The sequence below is a fragment of the Oncorhynchus gorbuscha genome, linkage group LG07 (assembly GCF_021184085.1).
Source record: "Oncorhynchus gorbuscha isolate QuinsamMale2020 ecotype Even-year linkage group LG07, OgorEven_v1.0, whole genome shotgun sequence".
In the NCBI taxonomy this organism is placed as follows: Eukaryota; Metazoa; Chordata; class Actinopteri; order Salmoniformes; family Salmonidae; genus Oncorhynchus; species Oncorhynchus gorbuscha.
Genome location: NC_060179.1, coordinates 58,311,673 through 58,336,386, shown reverse-complemented (window position 1 = coordinate 58,336,386; position 24,714 = coordinate 58,311,673). Strand labels below are relative to the sequence as shown.

Genomic DNA, 24,714 nt, shown 5'->3' with positions numbered 1-24,714 from the left:
CTCATGTGTCTTGACCCAAGAAAGTCTATATAGTTGGTGTCCTTTAGTAGTGGTTCATTGGAAGCAATTCAACCATGAAGGTCTGATTTCACACAGTCACCTCTGAGCAGTTGATGTTGATGTGTATGTTACTTTTATTTGGGCTGCAATTTCTGAGGTCAGTAACTCTAATGAACTTATCCTCTGCAGCAGAGGTAAGTCTGGGTCTTCCTTTCCTGTGACGGTCCTCCTGAGAGCCAGTGTCATCATAACGCTTGATGTTTTTTGCGACTGCACTTGAAACTTTCAAAGTTCTTGAAATGTTCCGGATTGACTGACCTTCATGTCTCAAAGTAATGATGGACTGTCATTTCTCTTTGCCATTTAAGCTGTTTTGCCATAATATGGACACAGCCCTATTTGGTAAAATACCATCTTCTGTATACCACCCCTACCTTGTCACACAACTGATTGTCTCAAATGCATTAATTAATACGTTTTAATTTTATTTCACCTTTATTTAACCAGGTAAGCCAGTTGAGAACAAGTTCTCATTTACAACTGCCACCAGGCCAAGATAAAGCAAAGCAGTGTGACACAAACAACAACACAGTTACACATGGAATAAACAATCACAAGAAATAAACAAACATACAGTCAATAACACAATAGAAAAGACTATATACAGTGTGTGCAAATGAGGTAAGATTAGGGAGGTAAGGCAATAATTGGGCTGTAGTGGCAAAATAATTACAATTTCACAAATTAACACTGGAGTGATAGATGTGCAGAAGATGATGTGCAAGTAGAGATACTGGGGGGCAAAAGAGCGAAACAAATACAAATAAATTATGTGTTTGTGTATATAAAAAAAATATATATATCAATAAATAAATAACAATATGGGGATGCGGTAGTTGGATGGGCTATTTACAGATGGGCTATGTACAGGTACAATGATTTGTAGGTGGCTCTGATAGCTGATGCTTAAGGGGGAGATATGAGTCTCCAGCTTCAGTGATTTTTAACATTTTTATTATTATTATTTTTTCTACCAATTCATTCCAGTCATTGGCAGCAGAGAACTGGAAGGAAAGGCGGCCAAAGGGGAAATTGGCTATGGGGATGACCAGTGAAATATACTTTACCTTCTGGAGCGCATGCTACGGGTGGGTGCTGCTATGGTGACCAGTGAGCTAAGGCGGGGCTTTACCTAGCAAGGACTTATAGATGACCTGGAGTCAGTGGGTTTGTCGACGAATATGAAGCGAGGGCCAGCCAACGAGAGCATACAGGTCGCAGTGGTGGGTAGTATATGGGGCTTTGGTGACGAAATGGATGGCACTGTGATAGACTGCATCCAATTTGCTGAGTAGAGTTTTGGATGCTATTTTGTAAATGACATCGCCGAAGTCACGGATCGGTAGGATAGTCAGTTTTACGAGGGTATGTTTGGCAGCATGAGTGAAGGATGCTTTGTTGTGAAATAGGAAGCCGATTCTAGATATGCTTAATGTGAGTCTGGAAGGAGAGTTTACAGTCTAACCAGACTGGATCCTGGACTTCCTGACGCTCCTCCCCCAGGTGGAAAGAATAGGTAACAACACATCCTCGACGCTGATCCTCAACACATGGGCCCCTCAGGGGTGCGTGCTCAGCCCCCTCCTGTACTCCCTGTTCACTCAGGACTGCACGGCCAGGCACGACACAGCAGCCTGATCACCTACAGGAGAGTTTACAGTCTAACCAGACATCTAGGCATTTGTAGTTGTCCACATATTCTAAGTCAGAACTGTCCAGAGTAGTGTTGCTAGGCGGGCGGGCAGCGATCGGTTGAAGAGCATGCATTTAGTTTTACTTGCATTTAAGAGCAGTTCGAGGCCAAGGAAGAATTGTATGGCATTGAAGCTCATCTGGAGGTTAGTTAACACAATGTTAAAAGAAGGGCCAGAAGTATACAGAATGGTGTCGTCTGCGTAGAGGTGGATCAGAGAATCACCAGCCGCAAGAGCGACATCATTGATGTAGACAGAGAAAAGAGTTGGCCTGAGAATTGAACACTGTGGCACCCCCATAAAGACTGCCAGAGGTCTGGACAACAGGCCCTTCGATTTGACACACTGAACTCTATCTGAGAAGTAGTTGGTGAACCAGGCGAGGCAGTCATTTGAGAAACCAAGGATGTTGAGTCTGCCGATAAGAATGCAGTGATTGACAGAGTCGAAAGCCTTGGCCAGGTCGATTGCGATTATGATATCGTTTACATGTTCCAAGATGGCGTAGCAGTAAGTTGTCCTCTCGTATCGTCTCTCTGTAAATATCGTCTCTTTTTCGTTTTAGATATTTTTTTCTTCGCATATCTTTAAAAACATTTTGCTAAACCTAAGCTTCCAAATACTCTTCTGCAACCCGCCAATGTAGCTACTTTTCCTAAAGTAGTTATATTTACTTCGGAACCGGACCCCATCAACTGAAGCTAGCCAGCCAACTACCAGCTATGCTAGCGGTCTTCAGCTAACCGGTCATCAACTAACCTTTAGCTCGGAAAGCTCTCGCCAGTTCGAACAACGCGACGCTAACCAGAGCATAACGGACCTATTTAAAAAAAAAAAAAAAAAAAAAAACTTACCCCCGGATTCCCACCACAAACGGAACATTCTTCTGCTGGATCTTCTTAACTAGCTATCGAGCTAAACAGCAACCCTGGTTGATTACTCCTGGCTAGCGTTTCCACCCACGTAGCTTGAAGCTAGCCCGGCCAGAGCTCCTAGCATACTCCTGGGCTACAATATCTTGACTACGACCGGTCTATCGATGTCACTGCATGAAGAGGAATAAACAGACTCACCCCATCTCAAAGTCCTCCAAAGGCTAACTCGCTATCTCCTTGCTTGTTAGTTCGGCATGCTAACTGCTAGCTTGTTTAGCCCAGGTCCGCTAACTACTACCTTGTTTACCCCGGCCTGCTAATATGTTAGCTTGTTAGCACAGGCCTGCTAACCGTCTGCATCGCCGCGTCCCAAAAACGCAGTGCCACATATGTACTCTATCTCTTCCCGATTTAAAAGAAAATTGGTTTATACCTTCCGGAAACCTGCCTCACCCAATGTGATACGGAATCGCTATTATCTTTATTTTTAGAACACACTCAAGAACCATCAGAAGCTAACCAGCTAGCTAGCTACAAGCTATTTAGTCATTGTTAATTTTCTTAACCTGGATAACACTCGCCAGCCCAGCCCCCCTGCCCCATCCACCGCTGCCCCTGGACTCTGATCACTTGGCCACATAGCTGATGCACGCTGGACTGTCCATTAATCACGGTACTCCATTCTGCTTGTTTGTTTTATCTGTCGGCCGAGTTGCCTAGTCAATGCCATCTCACCTGCTGTTGTTATGCTAGCTGATTAGCTGTTGTATCACCCACTGTTTTAGCTAGCTTTCCCAATTCAACACCTGTGTTTACTGTATGCCTCGCTGTATGTCTCTCTCAAATGTCAATATGCCTTGTATACTGTTGCTCAGGTTAGTTATCATTGTTTTAGTTCACAATGGAGCCCCTAGTCCTATTCCTCATACCCCTGATACCTCCTTTGTCCCACCTCCCACATATGCGGTGACCTCACCCATTTACAACCAGCATGTCCAGAGATAAAACCTCTCTCATCATCACCCAGTGCCTGGGCTTACCTCCGCCGTACCCGCACCCCACCATACCCCTGTCTGTGCATTATGCCCTGAATATATTCTACCATGCCCAGAAATCTGCTCCTCTTATTCTCTGTTCCCAACGCTCTAGTCGACCAGTTTTGATAGCCCTTAGCCGCACCCTCATACTACTCCTTCTCTGTTCCGCGGGTGATGTGGAGGTAAACCCAGGCCCTGCATGTCCCCAGGCACCCTCATTTGTTGACTTCTGCGATCGAAAAAGCCTTGGTTTCATGCATGTCAACATTAGAAGCCTCCTCCCTAAGTTTGTTTTACTCACTGCTTTAGCACACTCTGCTAACCCTGATGTCCTTGCCGTCTGAATCCTGGCTCAGGAAGGCCACCAAAAATTCAGAGATTTCCATACCCAACTATAAAATCTTCCGTCAAGATAGAACTGCCAAAGGGGGAGGAGTCGCAGTCTACTGCAGAGATAGCCTGCAAAGTAATGTCATACTTTCCAGGTCCATACCCAAACAGTTCGAACTACTAATTCTGAAAATTACTCTCTCCAGAAATAAGTCTCTCACTGTTGCCGCCTGCTACCGACCCCCCTCAGCTCCCAGCTGTGCCCTGGACACCATTTGTGAATTGATTGCCCCCCATCTAGCTTCTGAGTTTGTTCTGTTAGGTGACCTAAACTGGGATATGCTTAACACCCCGGCAGTCCTACAATCTAAGCTAGATGCCCTCAATCTCACACAAATCATCAAGGAACCCACCAGGTACAACCCTAACTCTGTAAGCAAGGGCACCCTCATAAGACGTCATCCTGACCAACTGGCCCTCCAAATACACCTCCGCTGTCTTCAACCAGGATCTCAGCGACCACTGCCTCATTGCCTGTATCCACTACGGTGCCGCAGTCAAACAACCACCCCTCATCACTGTCAAATGCTCCCTAAAACACTTCTGTGAGCAGGCCTTTCTAATCGACCTGGCCCGGGTATCCTGGAAGGACATTGACCTCATCCCGTCAGTTGAGGATGCCTGGTTATTCTTTAAGAGTAACTTCCTCACCATATTAGATAAGCATGCTCCGTTCAAAAAAAATGCAGAACTAAGAACAGATACAGCCCTTGGTTCACTCCAGACGTGACTGCCCTCGACCAGCACAAAAACATCCTGTGGCGGACTGCAATAGCATCGAACAGTTCCCGCGATATGCAACTGTTCAGGGAAGTCAGGAACCAATACACGCAGTCAGTCAGGAAAGCTAAGGCCAGCTTCTTCAGGCAGAAGTTTGCATCCTGTAGCTCCAACTCCAAAAAGTTCTGGGACACTGTGAAGTCCATAGAGAACAAGAGCACCACCTCCCAGCTGTCCACTGCACTGAGGCTAGGGAACACGGTCACCACCGACAAATCCATGATTATCGAAAACTTCAACAAGCATTTCTCAACGGCTGGCCATGCCTTCCGCCTGGCTACTCCTACCTCGGCCAAAAGCTCCGGCCCCCCCGCAGCTCCTCACCCAAGCCTCTCCAGGTTCTCCTTTACCCAAATCCAGATAGCAGATGTTCTGAAAGAGCTGCAAAACCTGGACCTGTATAAATCAGCTGGGCTTGCCAATCTGGACCCTCTATTTCTGAAACTATCCGCCGCCATTGTCGCAACCCCTATTACCAGCCTGTTCAACCTCTCTTTCATATCGTCTGAGATCCCCAAGGATTGGAAAGCTGCCGCAGTCATCCCCCTCTTCAAAGGGGGAGACACCCTGGACCCAAACTGTTACAGACCTATATCCATTCTGCCCTGCCTATCTAAGGTCTTCGAAAGCCAAGTCAACAAACAGGTCACTGACCATCTCGAATCCCACCGTACCTTCTCCGCTATGCAATCTGGTTTCCGAGCCGGGCACGGGTGCACCTCAGCCACACTCAAGGTACTAAACGACATCATAACCGCCATCGATAAAAGACAGTACTGTGCAGCCGTCTTCATCGACCTTGCCAAGGCTTTCGACTCTGTCAATCACCATATTCTTATCGGCAGACTCAGTAGCCTCGGTTTTTCGGATGACTGCCTTGTCTGGTTCACCAATTACTTTGCAGACAGAGTTCAGTGTGTCAAATCGGAGGGCATGTTGTCCGGTCCTCTGGCAGTCTCTATGGGGGTGCCACAGGGTACAATTCTCGGGCCGACTCTTTTCTCTGTGTATATCAATGATGTTGCTCTTGCTGCGGGCGATTCCCTGATCCACCTCTACGCAGACGACACCATTCTGTACACTTTCGGCCCGTCATTGGACACTATGCTATCTAACCTCCAATCGAGCTTCAATGCCATACAACACTCCTTCCGTGGCCTCCAACTGCTCTTAAACGCTAGTAAAACCAAATGCATGCTTTTCAACCGATCGCTGCCTGCACCCGCTTGCCCGACTAGCATCACCACACTGGATGGTTCCGACCTTGAATATGTGGACACCTATAAGTACCTAGGTGTCTGGCTAGACTGCAAACTCTCCTTCCAGACCCATATCAAACATCTCCAATCGAAAATCAAATCAAGAGTCGGCTTTCTATTCCGCAACAAAGCCTCCTTCACTCACGCTGCCAAGCTTACCCTAGTAAAACTGACTATCCTACCGATCCTCGACTTCGGCGATGTCATCTACAAATTTGCTTCCAACATTCTTCTCAGCAAACTGGATGCAGTTTATCACAGTGCCATCCGTTTTGTCACTAAAGCACCTTATACTACCCACCACTGTGACTTGTATGCTCTAGTCGGCTGGCCCTTGCTACATATTCGTCGCCAGACCCACTGGCTCCAGGTCATCTACAAGGCCATGCTAGGCAAAGCTCCGCCTTATCTCAGCTCACTGGTCACGATGGCAACACCCATCTGTAGCACGCGCTCCAGCAGGTGTATCTCATTGATCATCCCTAAAGCCAACACCTCATTCGGCCGCCTTTCGTTCCAGTACTCTGCTGCCTGTGACTGGAACGAATTGCAAAAATCGCTGAAGTTGGAGACTTTTATCTCCCTCAACTTCAAACATCAGCTATCTGAGCAGCTAATCGATCGCTGCAGCTGTACATAATCTATTGGTAAATAGCCCACCCATTTTCACCCACCTCATCCCCACAGTTTTTATTTATTTACTTTTCTGCTCTTTTGCACACCAATATCTCTACCTGTACATGATCATCTGATCATTTATCACTCCAGTGTTAATCTGCAATATTGTAATTATTCGCCTACCTCCTCATGCCTTTTGCACACATTGTATATAGACTCCCCTTTTTTTTCTCTACTGTGTTATTGACTTGTTAATTGTTTAGTCCATGTGTAACTCTGTGTTGTCTGTTCACACTGCTATGCTTTATCTTGGCCAGGTCGCAGTTGCAAATGAGAACCTGTTCTCAACTAGCCTACCTGGTTAAATAAAGGTGAAATAAAAAATATGAAAAATAAAAAGGGCATTGAGCATGGCTGAGGTGCACCCATGACCAGCTCGGAAACCAGATTGCATAGCGGAGAAGGTACGTTGGGATTCGAAATGTTTGTTAAATTGGCTTTCTAAGACCTTAGAAAGGCAGGGTAGGATGGATATAATTCTGTAACAGTTTGGGTCTAGAGTGTCTCCCCCTTTGAAGAGGGGGATGACCGCGGCAGCTTTCCAATCTTTAGGGATCTCAGAGAATACGAAATAGGTTGAACAGGCTAGTAATCCGGGTTGCAACAATTTTGGTGGAATAATTTCGAAAGACAGGGTCCAGATTGTCTAGCCCAGCTGATCTTTGTAGGGGTCCAGATTTTGCAGCTCTTTCATAACATCAGCTATCTGGATTTGGGTGAAGGAGAAATGGGGAGGCTTGAGCAAGCTGCTGTGGGGGGTGCAGAGCTGTTGACCGGGGTAGGGGTAACCAGGTGGAAAGCAAGGCCATCCGTAGAAAAAATGCCTATTGAAATTCTCGATAATTGTAGATTTATCGGTGGTGACAGTGTTTCCTAGCCTCAGCGCAGTTGGCAACTGGGAGGAGGAAAGAAATTCCACAAATTAACAAGGCACACCTGTTAATTAAAATGCATTCCAGGTGACTACCTCATGAAGCTGGTTGAGAGAATGTCAAGAGTGTGCAAAGCTCTCATCGAGGCAAAGGGTAGCTACTTTGAAGAATTTAAAATATATTTTGATTTGTTTAGTGCTTTTTTTGGTTACTACATGATTCCATATGTGTTATTTCTTCTATGTAGAAAATAGTAAAAATAAAGAATGACCCTTGAATGAGTAGGTGTGTCCTAACATTTGACTGGTACTGTATATATATGACAGGGAGGCAGGTGATGAAAAAAGAAAGGAGAGGGTGAGCCTGAATGGTTTAAAACGGGGAATAACATGTCCATTTTCAGAGCCCTCGGAGTCCTCTGCTGAGCCACATTACATTATTATATGAGAGAGCAGACGGAGCAGAGCTTAAAACTGATCCGCTGGGGTTTGGAGTATGAAGATTGAGTGAAAGAAACTCCGGCATAATTCATGATATTATTCAGGAGAAGTTATTTCCAGGTTGCAGCCAAGTGGGAGACTGGGAGAGATGTGTGCACTGTATCATTGAATGAAGATCACCCCCCTTCTGTGGTCTAATGATGCAGTGAACCCCACACTGAGATAATTAGGGCTGTTTGAGATAGCAGTGGGGAGAGGGAGAGAGACAAATATTTTGAAGGAAGAGGGAGGGAGGGAGGGAGAGAGAGATTGAAAGGGGAGAAACCGATCAGGAAGGAAAGGAGAGATTGAGGCAGAGGCATAGGAGGAGAGATGCAGATCTAGGGATCGGAGGAAGTGGTGAAAAGGGCATGTCAGGAATTAATGGGCCTGTAGGACCAGGGGGATTCTATACAGGTGGCTCGTCTGACTGATGCTTTTAAGACCACAAATCCCAGTCATCCCTCTGTGGCTCTTCAACTGGGGGTCTTCAACTGTTTCTTGCCCAGGGACCCCCTCCCAGGCAAACCGTGACCCAGGGACCACCATCATATATTAGCCAACCTCGTGTGAATGATAATGGCAAGGAGAAGTAATCTTTTTTTGTACTTTTATTAATTAATAGATTTGGTAGATAGTTTTTCATTATTTTGACCTCTCTACATTATAGTTGGAAGAGGAAGTGTAATTTTTAACAGCCTGTTGGCTAGAATGTAACTCCAAACACATTTGTGCTCAGAGCAGCTGTTATGCTGGTTTAACAAAGGTTAGCCATGTGTTGGCAAAAATCTATGTCAAAGTCAAGACAGGTTACAAGCGGCACTTGCCGGAAGATATTCTCATATTTTCTACAGTAGGTAGTTTATGAAATCCAAAAATATTTTGTTGTTTCTAGCGATATTCTTAAAAACATAACTTTTTCTTTTAAATAATTTTGTGTTAAATATTTTTGGACCTCCCTGCAGTACCTATGTGGACCCCTAAGCGGGCTGCGGACCCCCAGGTGACCAGGTGAATATCTTAACATTTTTTAAGCCTTTTATTTAACTAGGCAAGTCAGTTAACTTCTTGCGTCGAGCCATCCCGGATCCGGTATCGTGACTACAGCCTCAAGCTCATTACCATAACGCAACGTTAACTATTCATGAAAATCGCAAATGAAATTAAATGAATCTATTTGCTCTCAAGCTTAGCCTTTTGTTAACAACACTGTCATCTCAGATTTTCAAAATATGCTTCTCAACCATTGCAAAACATGCATTTGTGTAACAGTATTGATAGCTAATGTAGCATTTAGCGTTAGCATTCAGCAGGCAACATTTTCACAAAAAAACAGAAAAGCAATTCAAATAAAATCATTTACCTTTGAAGAACTTCGTATGTTTTCAATGAGGAGACTCTCAGATAGCAAATGTTCAGTTTTTCCTGAAAGATTTGTTTAGGACAAATCGCTCCGTTTTCTGCGTCACGTTTAGCTACGAAAAAAAACCTATATCCAGGATTGTGTAAATCTATCCGCAAGCTCATTAGCATAACACAACGTTAACTATTCATGAAAATTGCAAATGAAATGAAATTACTCTATTTGCTCTCAAGCTTAGCCTTTTAACACTGTCATCTCAGATTTTCAAAATATGCTTTTGAACCATAGCTAAACAAGCATTTGTTTAACAGTATTGATAGCCTAGCATAGGATTATGCCTCTCTTTCAGCATGCAACATTTTCACAAAAAACAGAAAATAATTCAAATATAATCTTTTACCTTTGAAGAACTTCAGATGTTTTCAATGAGGAGACTCTCAGTTAGATAGCAAATGTTCCGTTTTTACAAAAAATATTATGTCGACTAATCGCTCCATTTTGTTCATAATGTTTGGGTAAGGGAAAAAAATAAATAAAATATTAAGTCATTAAAACGTGAACTTTTTTCCAAATTAACTCCATAATATCGACAGAAACATGGCAAACCGATGTTTAGAATCAATCCTCAAGGTGTTTTTCACATATCTATCGATGATAAAATCCATCGTGGCAGTTGACTTTCTCTTTTGAAGAAATGGAACGCGCATGGATTTACAGATTACGCAATAATTTCAACACAGGACACCGGGCGGGACACCAGGTAAATGTAGTCTCTTATGGTCAATCTTCCAATGATATGCCTACAAACACGTCACAATGCTGCAGACACCTTGGGGAAACGACAGAAAGGGCAGGCTCATTCCTGGCGCATTCACAGCCATATAAGGAGACATTGGAACACAGCGCCTTCAGAATCTTGGGCATTTCCTGTATGAAACTTCATCTTGGTTTTGCCTGTAGCATTAGTTCTGGGGCACTCACAGATAATATATTTGCAGTTTTGGAAACGTCAGAGTTTTGTCTTTCCAAGGCTGTCAATTCCATGCATAGTTTTCGTGACAAAATATTGCGCTTAAAACGGGCACGTCTTTTTATCCAATAATGACATAGCGCCCCCATAGGTTGAAGAGGTTAAGAACAAATTATTATTTACAATGGCGGCCTACCCCGGCCAAACCCGGACGATGCTGGGCCAATTATGCGCCGCCCTATCGGATGTGATTCAGCCTACCCCTGCTGTAGACGATCCCCATTGTTCTCCTATTAGCAGATCATACAAGGATATATCAATATGTACAAACGGAATATTTACAGACACAAAGGGTTCTTTACATCCACAACGCAGGAGTTCGTTACTTTAACACTAGGGGTTTGCACATAAATCAACCCGGGCACTTTAATATATTTATGAGACTCCGAGATATACAGTTTAAAATCAGATTACTAATTCATGCATAACACACCTGGCAGTTTGGGGAGAAAGAAAGTGACAATGTGGATCATTAATTATGGTGGTGTGGGAGGAGTAGATTAATTGTCTGGAGGATAGGGATGCTTTTCTGCTGATGAGAGTGTGGGTGGTGTAAAGTTTGTAGGCTAAGCAGCTTCTACTGTCTACAGGGTTGGATGAGTCAGACACCTGCATCTATTAATAGTCTGAGGTAGCCTCCTTTCCTCCTTCCCTTCTTGCCTCGTCTCTCTCTACATCAATGGTCTCCAACTCACATCCTGGAGAGCTACTGTGTGTGCAGGCTTTTGTTCTAGCCCTGCACGTCTGTTTCAAAGAATTGATTAAGCTTCATCCATTATTTTTCTACCACACTGCTTTCTCCTATCCTGTTTTTTTCATATGAGTGTAGATAAAGGAGAGGGGACTAAGGAGTGGATGCCACTACAGCCACTATTGAGCTGCAAACATTATTGAGATGTACTTTAACTTAGAGATAAGTGTTCTTTGTCTCCATGTTCAATAGCTGAATTTTCACAGGCAGCCCAATTCTAATATTTTGCCCAGTTATTGGTCTTTTGACAAATCAGATCAGATCTTTGACAAATATTTGGCAAAAGATCACAATTGGCCTGCCTTTGTAGCCAGGGCAGACTAGCAAAAGCTACTAACCCTAACTCTCTCCCTCCCTTCCCCTCTACCAACTGAAACTCAGCCGAGGTTTAAATAGCCTCTAAAATACAATAGCCTGTGGGGCCATGGGCACAGCAATATCAGTGGGTTGGTTTGGAGTCTGGCTGATAGGAGTCTGATTGGATTTGCTCACTAGCAGCGTCTTAGCTTTGTATCTGGTCTCATGGAGAAATGTGCATGGCCACGCTTGAGCTTCACTGACGTGATTATGCATGCAAAGATAACTTGCTGTATATCCTCCTGGATGTTGGCACTGCTCCATAAATCTGTAAGCCGCTAAGCTAGAGGAGGAGCAGGGGCATGTGAATTCTATTCATTCAACTGAGACTGTGTCATGAAGAACATGAATGGTTAGAATACTCATTGACCAATTGTGAGGCAAGACTGGAACTATCCATGTTATAATTGATTTGATTAAAGCCGTCTCAGATTAGATAATATTTCTACCGTCTCTTATTGTATCACTAATCCATTGGCTTGATATGTAGTCAGGTCCAAAATTATTGGCACCATTGATAAAGATGAGCAAAGAAAACTACACAATCGATAATACGAATACTGAGCTATATTGTATTTTACATGTTTTTTTTTGGAAAGTGTATTTTATACTAATACAATTGCTCAGAGTAAGATTTTAATAAAAATGTGTACTTATAAAATTATTTTCTCTCAGAAAGATAGGGGACAAAATGATTGGCTCCCCTGTTTTCAATACCAATACCTTGTTTTCAATACCACCGAGCCTTTTTCAAAAATATTTTATGAGATTGGAGAACACATTGGGAGAGATCTTTGACCATTTCTTCATACAGAATATTTTCAGATCCTTGATTTCTAAGCCAAACCCACCACTGGCCTGCGTGGCCAAATCACTATTTTCATGTCTTTTTTTTTTGTCAGCCAGTGATTGTCAAGTATAACTGCTATTTAATAAAAACACATTTGGGTTCTCCTGGCTTCCACGCACAGCCTACAAGCCATTGATGCAGACCTTTTGAAATTCCATTTAAAAAGTGTAATAAATCCATTTACTATAGCCTACACTATCACAATAAACTCATTATTTATTTATGACTGGTCTATATAAACATGATATGAAGAAAATGTAGTATTTTTCAGAAGGACAGAATAGCATTCTCTTATGTTAGGCCCTGATATGGCTATGCCATATGGCTGTGGGCTACACTAGTTCATTTAGCAGACAAGATTTGCTTAGAATTCGGAGCCTTTTGCGACCAAAGTGGCCGCTGGGCCCTTGGGCTGAATATAATAATCAGAATTCACTTCTCCCGGCTGCTGTGTTCTGAAGCGCCTCTCACTCACATGGTTCTCTCAGATATCTCAATTGTTATTAGCAAATGCCTGTCAGGTGATCGGGTCCCTCTCACAGGAATCTCAGTTCCGCAGTAGGCTACAAGTGAAGACAAATGCATCCGGGAAGCAGCTGCGTGCGTCCCTCATCGAATTCCGAGTTTCATATTGAAGCTGTTAGAAGAACTCTCCACATTTAGCCTACTTTTTGTCAGCCAACAAGATGAATAGGACTAACGAACAGCAAAAGCACTAGCCTCTGTCAATCTACTATCCCCCATAGTACAAAAGTTGACATTTTATTGGTCAACTTGTCCTTCTGTGCAATAAATAAATATTCCAAACATACTCTGGGACAGTTGTGGGATGCGATAGATCCCAAATTAATACAACCACTTGCATAAAAACAACCAACATTTAAAAGCAATTAGGCTGATGCAACCGATCAGAATGTTTATCTTAAAATGTTGATAAATTATTAGGATATTTCTTCACGTGAATGTTATGCATATAATGCATATAAATATCTTATTTTTTAGGGCCATGATGGTTCGGATAGATTTTTTTTCTCCCTTTTAATAAATAAAATCATCACTTAACTGCATTATTTTGTTTACTTGGGTTATGTTTGTGTAATATTTCAATTTGTTTGATGATCTGAAACATTTAAGTGTGACAAATGTGCAGAAAAATAAGAAATGAGGAAGGGGGAAAATACTTTTTCACAGCACTGTATGTTTGCCAGTTAGGCTATACACCGGTTGTAAAGTGGATTAATGTGCTTAAATTGAAGAAGTTTGAAAGATTATTGGAATCTGTGTGTGTAGCCGACAGGTAGGATGGCTGACAATAGTGAAGGTGTACAGGTGGTCACGGGTCAGATGACTGAGAGGAATTGAGGAGACTGAAGCAGAAATTACGTTAACCACAAAGTGGTATATTTAATGGTTAGTTTTTTGTTTGCTGCATAAACAAAGGAAACAGAACAGCATGTATCAAATTCATAAGCCCAAAGTCAAATCATAATAACAATCATTCTCATTATTTACATAATGAATTAGTTCAGCAATTCAGTTCAATATGAAGCATGATTGAGTCATTTAGGATCGTAACCGTTCATCATAATCATAATGCAAATAAATCTATCAATTACTCAATCTATAATCTTAATCAATTTGATCTCAGGCTGATCAATTTTGCAAATAATAATTTCATTTCATATTTCATACTTCCAGATGTGTCTTATGTACATATCAATTCGTTACATTTGATCATATATCAATGGTTTAATTGTGCCGTGATGATCTGTACGGCCATGATCATTGTCCATTGGTATAACACAATAGGTTTGAAGCGTGCTCGGCAATCTGCGCTCCGCAATAACTATAAAAAATATCTGATGGCCCTCTCTCCCGAGCGCAACAGATAGTTCAGATGAAAGATAAATTCACCAAATCTGTTATGTTGATTTGTCAACACACATAATGTCTGGATTAGAAGGAGTTGGGGGAGAGAAAGCAGCGAGGTCGGGGCGGTGGCCGTTTCCTCCTTTTAATGAGTTGAGATCTGTCTGACATTTCCACCCGACCTAATTAAAGAACTCTTGCCCAGCTGCGCAAGCGGCCATGAATTAAAGGGCGATTCCACCAACTCCATTGGCCTTTTCCACAGCCACCTCGGGATCTTGTTGAATTCCACACTCCTCATAAAGCTCACCCCTCCATGTCCTCTGTCATCTCAGGGAGAGGAATTATCTGGGCAAATGGCCAGATATACGTCAGGTTCTTTACCTGGATCTCCCCTGATCGAACACGACCATCGGTCTCAGGCATGGTCTTGGTGATATGGCCCACCACCCAGGAGGCTCAAGGGAGTAGAGGGTCCATTATCTTTACTACTTAGCCAGTGTCCAGGCTGGCCATTTCCCTCCTCCATTTCCCTCTGTGCTGTAGGATTGGTAAGTAATCCCAAATGAATTGGGCCCAGAAATGGTCAGGTAAGAGGCCAAGCGAGCACGGGCCAAGTCCCCAATTTTGGGCACAGTTGATCCGGCTGACATTCCGTGCAGGCGTATTGGTGCTTGCGAGGGCTCCTCATCCTCCAAGTATCTAGTACTTTCACCTCATCTCCCCATATACTTTCTCTGGCCCGGTGGAGAAGCTTCTCGTAACTCTTTATGAGGAGGCTGGTGTGAGGGTGTCTGGAGTCTCGGATAATTGGATGGATAGCATCAGGATCCAAGACTTAATGCTTGGCGCAGCCTCCCTCCAACTCGGATCATTCCGGGTATTTGGTCGTACTTTGGGGCAAGTGAGAGAAGACTGCTATCCTTAGCCACTTCCTTACCGGCTTTCAGAGGTTTTAGCTCCTCAGGGAAGCTGACTGCTTGGGCATACTACAGGAGGAGTGTCTCTGCAGTGAGGGAGGTGGGTATGGAAGCCCCCCCATCTGGGGTCTGGTTGGTGGCGGTGATCAGATCCTGCAGTGTTTGGGATTGTGCTGGGTCAGGGAGAGCTGTTGTTGGCTCAGTAGAGATTTTGTAGCATCGGATACTTTGAGGACAAGGACTCCTTTGCAAGCACCAATACACTTGCATTGAATGTCAGAGATGGCAGGCCGGAGTAACTGTGCTTAAAATGGTAGACTTGCATCCCTGTTCGCTTGGGCCTCCTCAAACCCCCCTTCTGGTCAACAGGAGTAGATTTGGCCAATTTAGTTGTGATACAAGCCGTATCAAAATATATAGGTCTATGTGAGGTGTGCGACTATGATTTAAAAAAGGCGCAATGAAAAGGCATGTGCTGTTTCTTGCCTTACTGCACATTTCGGGCATCATTCACAAGTAATAGGCTAATATTGCCACCCATCAGACTATTCTTAATTTAATGTTGTCTGTACATGTACTAAATATTATACAGTGCCTTGCGAAAGTATTCGGCCCCCTTGAACATTGCGACCTTTTGCCACATTTCAGGCTTCAAACAAAGATATAAAACTGTATTTTCTTGTGAAGAATCAACAACAAGTGGGAAGTGGAACGACATTTATTGGATATTTCAAACTTTTTAACAAATCAAAAACTGAAAAATTAGGCGTGTAGGCGTGCAAAATTATGCAGCCCCTTTACTTTCAGTGCAGCAAACTCTCTCCAGAAGTTCAGTGAGGATCTCTGAATGATCCAATGTTGACCTAAATGACTAATGATGATAAATACAATCCACCTGTGTGTAATCAAGTCTCCGTATAAATGCACCTGCACTGTGATAGTCTCAGAGGTCCGTTAAAAGCGCAGAGAGCATTATGAAGAACAAGGAACACCAGGCAGGTCCGAGATACTGTTGTGAAGAAGTTTAAAGCCGGATTTGGATACAAAAAGATTTCCCAAGCTTTAAAGAGCACTGTGCAAGCGATAATATTGAAATGGAAGGAGTATCAGACCACTGCAAATCTACCAAGACCTGGCCGTCCCTCTAAACTTTCAGCTCATACAAGGAGAAGACTGATCAGAGATGCAGCCAAGAGGCCCATGATCACTCTGGATGAACTGCAGAGATCTACAGCTGAGGTGGGAGACTCTGTCCATAGGACAACAATCAGTCGTAAATTGCACAAATCTGGCCTTTATGGAAGAGTGGCAAGAAGAAAGCCATTTCTTAAAGATATCCATAAAAAGTGTCGTTTAAAGTTTGTCACAAGCCACCTGGGAGTCACACCAAACATGTGGAAGAAGGTGCTCTGGTCAGATGAAACCAAAATTGAACTTTTTGGCAACAATACAAAACGTTATGTTTGGCGTAAAAGCAACACAGCTCATCACACTGAACACACCATCCCCACTGTCAAACATGGTGGTGGCAGCATCATGGTTTGGCTCTGCTTTTCTTCAGCAGGGACAGGGAAGATGGTTAAAATTGATGGGAAGATGGATGGAGCCAAATACAGGACCATTCTGGAAGAAAACCTGATGGAGTCTGCAAAAGACCTGAGACTGGGACGGAGATTTGTCTTCCAACAAGACAATGATCCAAAACATAAAGCAGAATCTACAATGGAATGGTTCAAAAATAAACATATCCAGGTGTTAGAATGGCCAAGTCAAAGTCCAGACCTGAATCCAATCGAGAATCTGTGGAAAGAACTGAAAACTGATGTTCACAAATGCTCTCCATCCAACCTCACTGAGCTCGAGCTGTTTTGCAAGGAGGAATGGGAAAAAAATTCAGTCTCTCGATGTGCAAAACTGATAGACATACCCCAAGCGACTTACAGCTGTAATCGCAGCAAAAGGTGGTGCTACAAAGTATTAACTTAAGGGGGCTGAATAATTTTGCACGCCCAATTTTTCAGTTTTTGATTTGTTGAAAAGTTTGAAATATCCAATAAATGTCGTTCCCCTTCATGATTGTGTCCCACTTGTTGATTCTTCACAAAAAAATACAGTTTTATATCTTTTTTTGAAGCCTGAAATGTCGCAAAAGGTCGCAAAGTTCAAGGGGGCCGAATACTTTCGCAAGGCACTGTATGTGTGAAATTGGTTTGATTTAGAATGGACCATTATCATGCATCTGTCTCGGAACAGGGGCAGGGGAAAAATACATGTCATCTATGCACTTAACGTAAACTCACTCACTTTTGCACATCACCTTGGTCTGTACAATTGACCTTATTTTAGCGCACCAAAAACGTAATACTTCCAGATCAACTGTAATGTCATTACCAATGTAAAGCACATTTTCTCCACTTTCCACCAAAATCCATGCTGGGTCTTTTTATAAATGGCGGGTGGGGAAGTGAAACTAATGCGTGATCGTGAGAAGGAGAGGAAATGTGTGGGGAAACTGCTTTTTTTCATTCGATCTGTCCAACTTATCGCCTCGTAAATGTAAATAAAACACTATAAAGAGTTTTATATAATGTGTCATTACATACCTATTTGAAGGTTTGTGTTGAATTTGAATCAGGTTTTTAGGGCGGGGCTAAAGTGATCTTCAGAAGTAAACAGCGGCTTTGAGAGTCATGATCGCTTGCAGTGATGACGCAAAAAATGACTCTGCATCCCCCCCTTACACCTGTCCCTTTCTTGTTTTTAAACGATGAGAGAAGTGCTACACCTGGTGGCGAGCGATTGTAAGACAGAAATAGTTGCTTTATGCATGCTGTATTTTACGGCATGACACGTCACGATGTAACGGAGGGTCCGTTATTGAAACTTTTCTCCAATACTATAGAGCCATTACCATGTCGATCAACGCTTGAATAGAAATGCAGTTCACACCCCAGATTTTAATGTCAACACAGTCGCTACAGTCCCATTAGTTTTCTTTACAGCCTCGTTTGAATGTTGCGGTTGCGCACATTTGTACGGAATGGGGTGAGTTCACGTTAAATAGCGAATGGAGGATGCTTTTGCCAAGGTTCATTTTCATTCTAGCCAGGTACGCTATACTCCTGTTGTAAAGCGAAGCAATGTGTAAAGCAATGTGTGAAGCGAAGGAATGGTCGATTAGAAAAGGTGAGAAATAAATATAGTAGACCTAGCCTATAGAAAGTGGATGGGATCCTCTTTGTAATACAGGCAATCTCAACTTTCTCACGCAATTACATAGCCTATTGAAATGTTGCGCAACATGAGCTCATGGGCACTCAGTGTTTGATTTGATTTTTGATTATATTTGCATTAATGTCTGAGTGATTAGAGGGACAATAGAGAGCGGAGTACCAGGCAGTTAGCAAGTTTGGTAGGCTACTAATTACCATCAACAGAATCAGAGCTTGGAGAAGCCTGATTACCATCAACAGCATCAGAGCTTGGAGAAGCCTAGTTACCATCAACAGCATCAGAGCTTGGAGAAGCCTAGTTACCATCAACAGCATCAGAGCTTGGAGAAGCCTAGTTACCATCAACAGCATCAGAGCTTGGAGAAGCCTGATTACCATCAACAGCATCAGAGCTTGGAGAAGCCTGATTACCATCAACTGCGCAACTATTATTATTATTATTATTATTATTATTTAGCTTGGAGAAGCCTAGTTACCATCAACAGCATCAGAGCTTGGAGAAGCCTAGTTACCATCAACAGCATCAGAGCTTGGAGAAGCCTAGTTACCATCAACAGCATCAGAGCTTGGAGAAGCCTAGTTACCATCAACAGCATCAGAGCTTGGAGAAGCATAGTTACCATCAACAGCATCAGAGCTTGGCGAAGCCTAGTTACCATCAACAGCATCAGAGCTTTGGAGAAGCCTAATTACTGAACGGTCACGTAGAATATGAATGCAGTCATGACTCGTAACCATCGCTGTGGTGGTAATACGGTCACCATTAACAGTCCTAATTGGCACTTGGATTCAAACCGGTGCTTGGATTTGAACCAATGGTCAGATGACATGAAAATAGAGCTCTTTGGCCATGCACACCAGTGGTGAGAAAGATGGTGGAAGAGAACCCCATATCTACTGTAAAATATGGTGGTGGGTCTTTATGTGGTTATTTTGCTTACGCTGGTCCTGAGGCCCAAAATCCACAAAAAAATGTTTAGTTAAACACAAAATTATTATTTTGCAATGGCCATCTCTCTGAACTTGAACCCCATTGAATACATGGTTTAAATTGAAGAGGGAAGTCCTTAAGCTCAGACAAAGGAAACCAAGAATCTGGAAAGATTATTTTTGGAGGAATGGCCTAAGATCCCTCCCAAAGTGTTCTTCAGTCTCATAAAACATTTGAGAAAAATGCTGTGTCTTTATACTTGTGAGGTTTTGAAAACACGGGCACTGTAGTAGCTGACATTCACACGATCAACAATAGTGCCTTTTCACAAACGTTTCAAATATTTTACATTTCCCAGGCTCGAGAAGAATTATTCTCCAATGAAGTGTTCTTTACCGTTACCTATGACTAATGCCATTAATTTATTAATACCTGAAATACCCTCCTTTTCAGTGAAGGGAAAAGCAATCGTTTTGTCTATTATAGCTCTTGTCATTTCCACTAGCGCTCTCTCTGTCTTTTGTTTAGCTGTCTTCTTACTGTTTCTCTCTCCCCCCCCATTGTCTAGTTTTTCAAAGTGTAAATTCTATTACCGCCTCACGCTGATTTCCCCTGCCATCCTCTGCTAGCAGACAGCTAGGGGGACTTATATAAATCACACAACTTTCCTCCCAGATAATGCTCTATAAAAAAACCAGACAACTCCAGCTTTATATTTAAATGGTATGACAAAACACTCACAAAAATAAGGGGGGGGGGGGTCTGCCCTAGAAAGACACGTTGCTATTGCAGTTGAGCATAATACTGAAGGCTTATTGGAACAGCAGTGTGTAGCAGAAATGGTGTAGAAGTGGATATACTTTTTTTTAAGGAGCTTTTGAATCCTTTTACTTTATCCTGCAGAGACATTTTCTTAGCTGACCTAGCCAATCTCAACAGTCATGTCTAAGTAAAAAAGTTGGCCTTAGACGCTAGAACCTGGTTGCCTGGCTACCCATCCTTATCGATCGAATCGCTGATGAGTTTTGTTTTGCACAACGCCCCTCATTTTGAAGTCACACAAACGAATTCTAGGATGGCAGTTTCAGACCGAATGGATGTAGCGCTCGATAGCAGCGACGGAATTTCATTCGGGGTGAGTCATCAGGCAAAGAACAATGATTCATATATACACTATGTGGCGGTGCTTTGAAGCCACCACACCTCCATATTGGCACCCCCACTGTTGTAACAAATATTTTGGTAGCTATAGAAATGCATTTATTAATGTCAACATTTTGTTTTTGCCACATTTATTTGATTACAGACACCATTATATTTTGTAATTATATTATGTGCGCTAAACATTAATCTTTGTATATATATATATATATATAAGATTAGCCTTAAAGTATCATTTAAAGTTCTATTGTTACTGTCCCCACTGCACTCCATTCATTCCTATGGAGGACTGCACCTTCTGGGGAGTGCCAACATGGCTGCCCGGTGGCTTCAAAGCCTCTTATTGGCCAATGCATAGCATCAGAAATCCAGGGTTTGTATACTTCATTGGTTTAAACCAGTTTGTGTGACTGCCTAGTAATATTTGTTTTGTTCCGATATCTCAATAACATCTCTGTCTGTTGGCTTTGGAGCTCACTTCTGCACCAGCTCTTCTGTCTCCATACTGCCACTGTGTTATTGTCCCTTGATTGTTTTCTCTCCTCTCTGTTACTCCGTGTCACCTCGTCTCTTCCCCTCACTTCTCTATCTCTCATTCTCTCTCTTGCTCTCACCTTGTCGGTTATTTTGTATGTATCTGGCGCCTCTGCGTTTTTCTCTAACTCTCTTCCTATACCATCTTTTACCTGGCCCATGTCTCCTCGTCCTCTCAACCCTTATCTCGATTTCTCTCCCTTCCCTTATAACTCACTACTTCTTCCATTCTTCTTTCCTCACAGCAATTTTGAAATCAGATTTTTAACAACCACAGTGTTAAATGTAACACTTTCTTAGTGTGTCTGTGACCCACCGGGAAAAAAAGTGTTAAACTAACACCCCCCAGAGTGTTGGGTCCCTAAAACAGTGGTTGTTTCAAATTCTGACTTAAAGTAACACTTTTTATTAGACTTTGTTACACTTTCTCAGTGAATAACCATGTAGTGTCACAGTAATTTGTTTGGGTGTTTTAACACTATAGGGTGTAAAGCCATATTTGCATATTTCCCAGAGTGCCTTTTGACTGGATGTTAGTTATCCACCCATGACTGTGTTTGTTAGTGACAGTGACATGGTTGTGCATTAATTAACTTGTAGTGCTGACACCTTCACCAAGTGACTGCCTAAGTGAATGTGTTTGAATTAATAGTAATGGCCTAGTATTCCTTAATGATATGGTCTTAAAGTCCAGGCTCATGGGCCACATCAGACCTGCAAGTCACAATATGCTGGCTTTCAAATTTTTATTTTATTTAACTAGGCAAGTCAGTTAAGAACAAATTCTTATTTACAATGACGGCCTAGGAACAGTGGGTTAAATGCCTTGTTCAGGGGCAGAACGACCGTTTTTTTTATTTTTAAACTTGTCGGCTCAGGGATTCGATCTAGCTAGCAACCTTTCTGGTTACTGGCCCAACGCTCCAACCACTAGGCTACCTGCCGCCCCAAAGTGATTTGTGATTCCTATTGGAATCCAGCCAAAGGGAGGATATTCAACAATTGTATCACCATTGTATCACCTACAACCTGCGTTCAAAATGACTGCTATGGTAAAGAACTTGATAAATAAGACTACCTAAACCATCTCAGTAATAGGTGCAATGAGTCCAACCACTTACATATTGGATAAGTTTAGAACAATTTATCTTTGTATAGTATAAGATCAATTCATCAATCAATGTTCATGCAGAAACATAGATGTTAAAACAATCTATTCTGAAAATCCACCAGCAACAAACAAAGCATTCGGAGTTAACGGAAATTAACTCCACACAGTTGAGTAACAACACCATGCCGTGTTGATTCCACTGTGATTCAAATAACACTGCAGATAGCTTCCATTTCAATCCCACTGGTGTTAACCCCACTAGAATCAACACTTTTTACCTCAACACCGGGTTTTGAACACTTGTACATTCTCTGTGCTCTCCCTCTTTTTAACCCCCAATCTTCCTTCTCTCCCTCAAAGGTCCCTCCAAGGTCTGATGATCACCACCCCATATCGATCCCCTCATTCCTAACCTCTCTTCCCCTCCAGGGTCAGAGAGACGTCAACCCATCTTCTGACCCCTCTTTCTCTTCTCTTCCAGGGCGAGTGTCGTTCTTTTCCTCAGGGTCGGAAAACCTTCACCGCGTAGAGCAGGTCTCGTGGGGAACGCGCTACGCCATCACAGTCTCCTTCACCTGTGACCCCGCCCACGCCATTTCAGACCCCGCCATGCCCATGACCTCTGTGTGACAGTGTCGCCCGGAGGACTCCTGCAACCCAGAGACGGGAGAGAAAAGGGTGGTGAGGAGAGAAAAGAGGGGGCAGATATGTGATTTTCCCTGATAATTCAGCAACACCTGAAATAATATTTTCTATATCAGCATCTTATACTTAAACAGAAATGAATGCTTTTTACTTTTCTATGTGGTGCTGATCACATCACTGATGGTAGAGGCAAGGAGAAGGACAAAGGATAATACACTGGTCTAAGATCAGTTTTATCAGTGCCAAAGTAAACAGGGTGTACTGCTTTCTGACAATAGGATTCCACTTACTACACAGTGTGTTCTTCACAATATAAATTAAGTGATTTAAAAGTAAATTGTTTTGATACAATGTTTTGCCTTTTTTCTTTTCTTTGTCACATTTCCATTCCATGGTTGTTTCTATACTGATTGTGTTGCAGAAGGGGTCAAATGTAGTCCGGGTACCAGTCTCTTCTGCTACCATTCCACTCCTCGCCACTCCTCCTTGGCAATGACAGAGTGTCAAGGTGTGGAATGTTAGCGAAAGAGACCGGTACTTAGGCTAGGTCAAATGCCTGTGCCCTCTATTTCTATCTAATTTCAACTTTGCCTTGTTTATTCCTCTGTTTGTTTCTCTTTCAATATTTGTGCGCCAACGGTTTCTGCCCCACTAGAAACTGAATGGCTCAAAGCACAAACGGGTCTCAGAGAAATGGGCTTTGGAGAGGTGGAGTAGTGGTATTTGTACACCTCTTGACAACTTTCCTAATCCCTCGTGTGAAAGTATCAACCTGTCGAAGCACCAAAGGGCACTTCCATGCCATTCACTCTCACTTACATAGGGAATGTGACAATGTGTTTTCTTCTGAGAAGAAACCCCACAGTTGAAAAGTAATTAGTATTTTTATGTGTCAAGCTTTATCATTTGATCAAATGGGATATTATTTGAAGATTGTCTGTGGGATTTGGAAGAAATAAAAGAACCTGAAGTAACCTAGTTTTGGACAACAAAAATCATTGAAGGGGGAAGGGGGGGAGTGCAGAATTGGGCTTATGACTTAGAAAGTTGTGCCATCACCTCACCACCTCTGGCTGTCTGAAACACACTAAGCCTCTCAGGAAGTCATTGTACGAGCCTTCAGCCATTTTACGCCCTGATACTCAGGATAAGGCATGGTGTTTGCAATTTCTAGCTAAGGACATGGTCCATGCGTCTGCTTATGAAGCCTGCTTCCCTAAACAAATCCGGAGGATGCTCATGGCATCCGTACCGTGACAAATGCATTTTTATTCTTAACCTCTCTACCCACTTACTCCCAAACAATTTTAAATAACATATTATTGGTAGAAAATGAATGAGCATGTTCCCCCATGCAGCAATTACAGTGTTTATTTTATGCAAAACATTAAGAACACCTTCCTAATAATAATATATGCCATTTAGTTTTATCCACCCAGTCATGTTGCATACATTCTAGCCCGCAGCCTGCACCAACTGAGCTACAGAAGGACCATAATGAGTTGCACCCTGTTGCCCTCAGCGCAGCCTCAATTTATCGGGGCATAGACTCTACAAGGTGTTGAAAATGTTTCACAGGGATGCTGGCCCATGTTAACTCCAATGCTTACCACATTTAAAGGGTGGATGGGCGAGACAAAAGTTTAGATGAAGGGGAGGAGACAGGTTAAAGAAGGATTTTTAAACCCCGAGACAATTGAGACATGGATTGTGTATGTGTGCCATTTAGAGGGTGAAGGGGCAGGACAAAAGATTTACAGTATGTGCCTTTGAACGGGGTATGGTAGTATGAGCCAGGGTCACCGGTTTTGAGTGTGTAAAGAACTGCAGCGCTG

The 24,714-nt window shown here is 42.8% G+C and overlaps 1 protein-coding gene across 1 annotated transcript in view; it reads left to right on the top strand.

The window, feature by feature from the left end:
* uts2r2 (urotensin-2 receptor 2) overlaps positions 1-23,853 on the top strand; it is a 40,102-nt gene extending 16,249 nt beyond the window's left edge. The window contains exon 9 of the mRNA XM_046356907.1: positions 22,716-23,853. Within this exon, the coding sequence (XP_046212863.1) occupies positions 22,716-22,864 (149 nt within the window). The 3' untranslated portion in view covers positions 22,865-23,853. The remainder of the gene's footprint in view (positions 1-22,715) is intronic.
* The last annotated feature ends 861 nt before the right edge of the window (positions 23,854-24,714 follow it).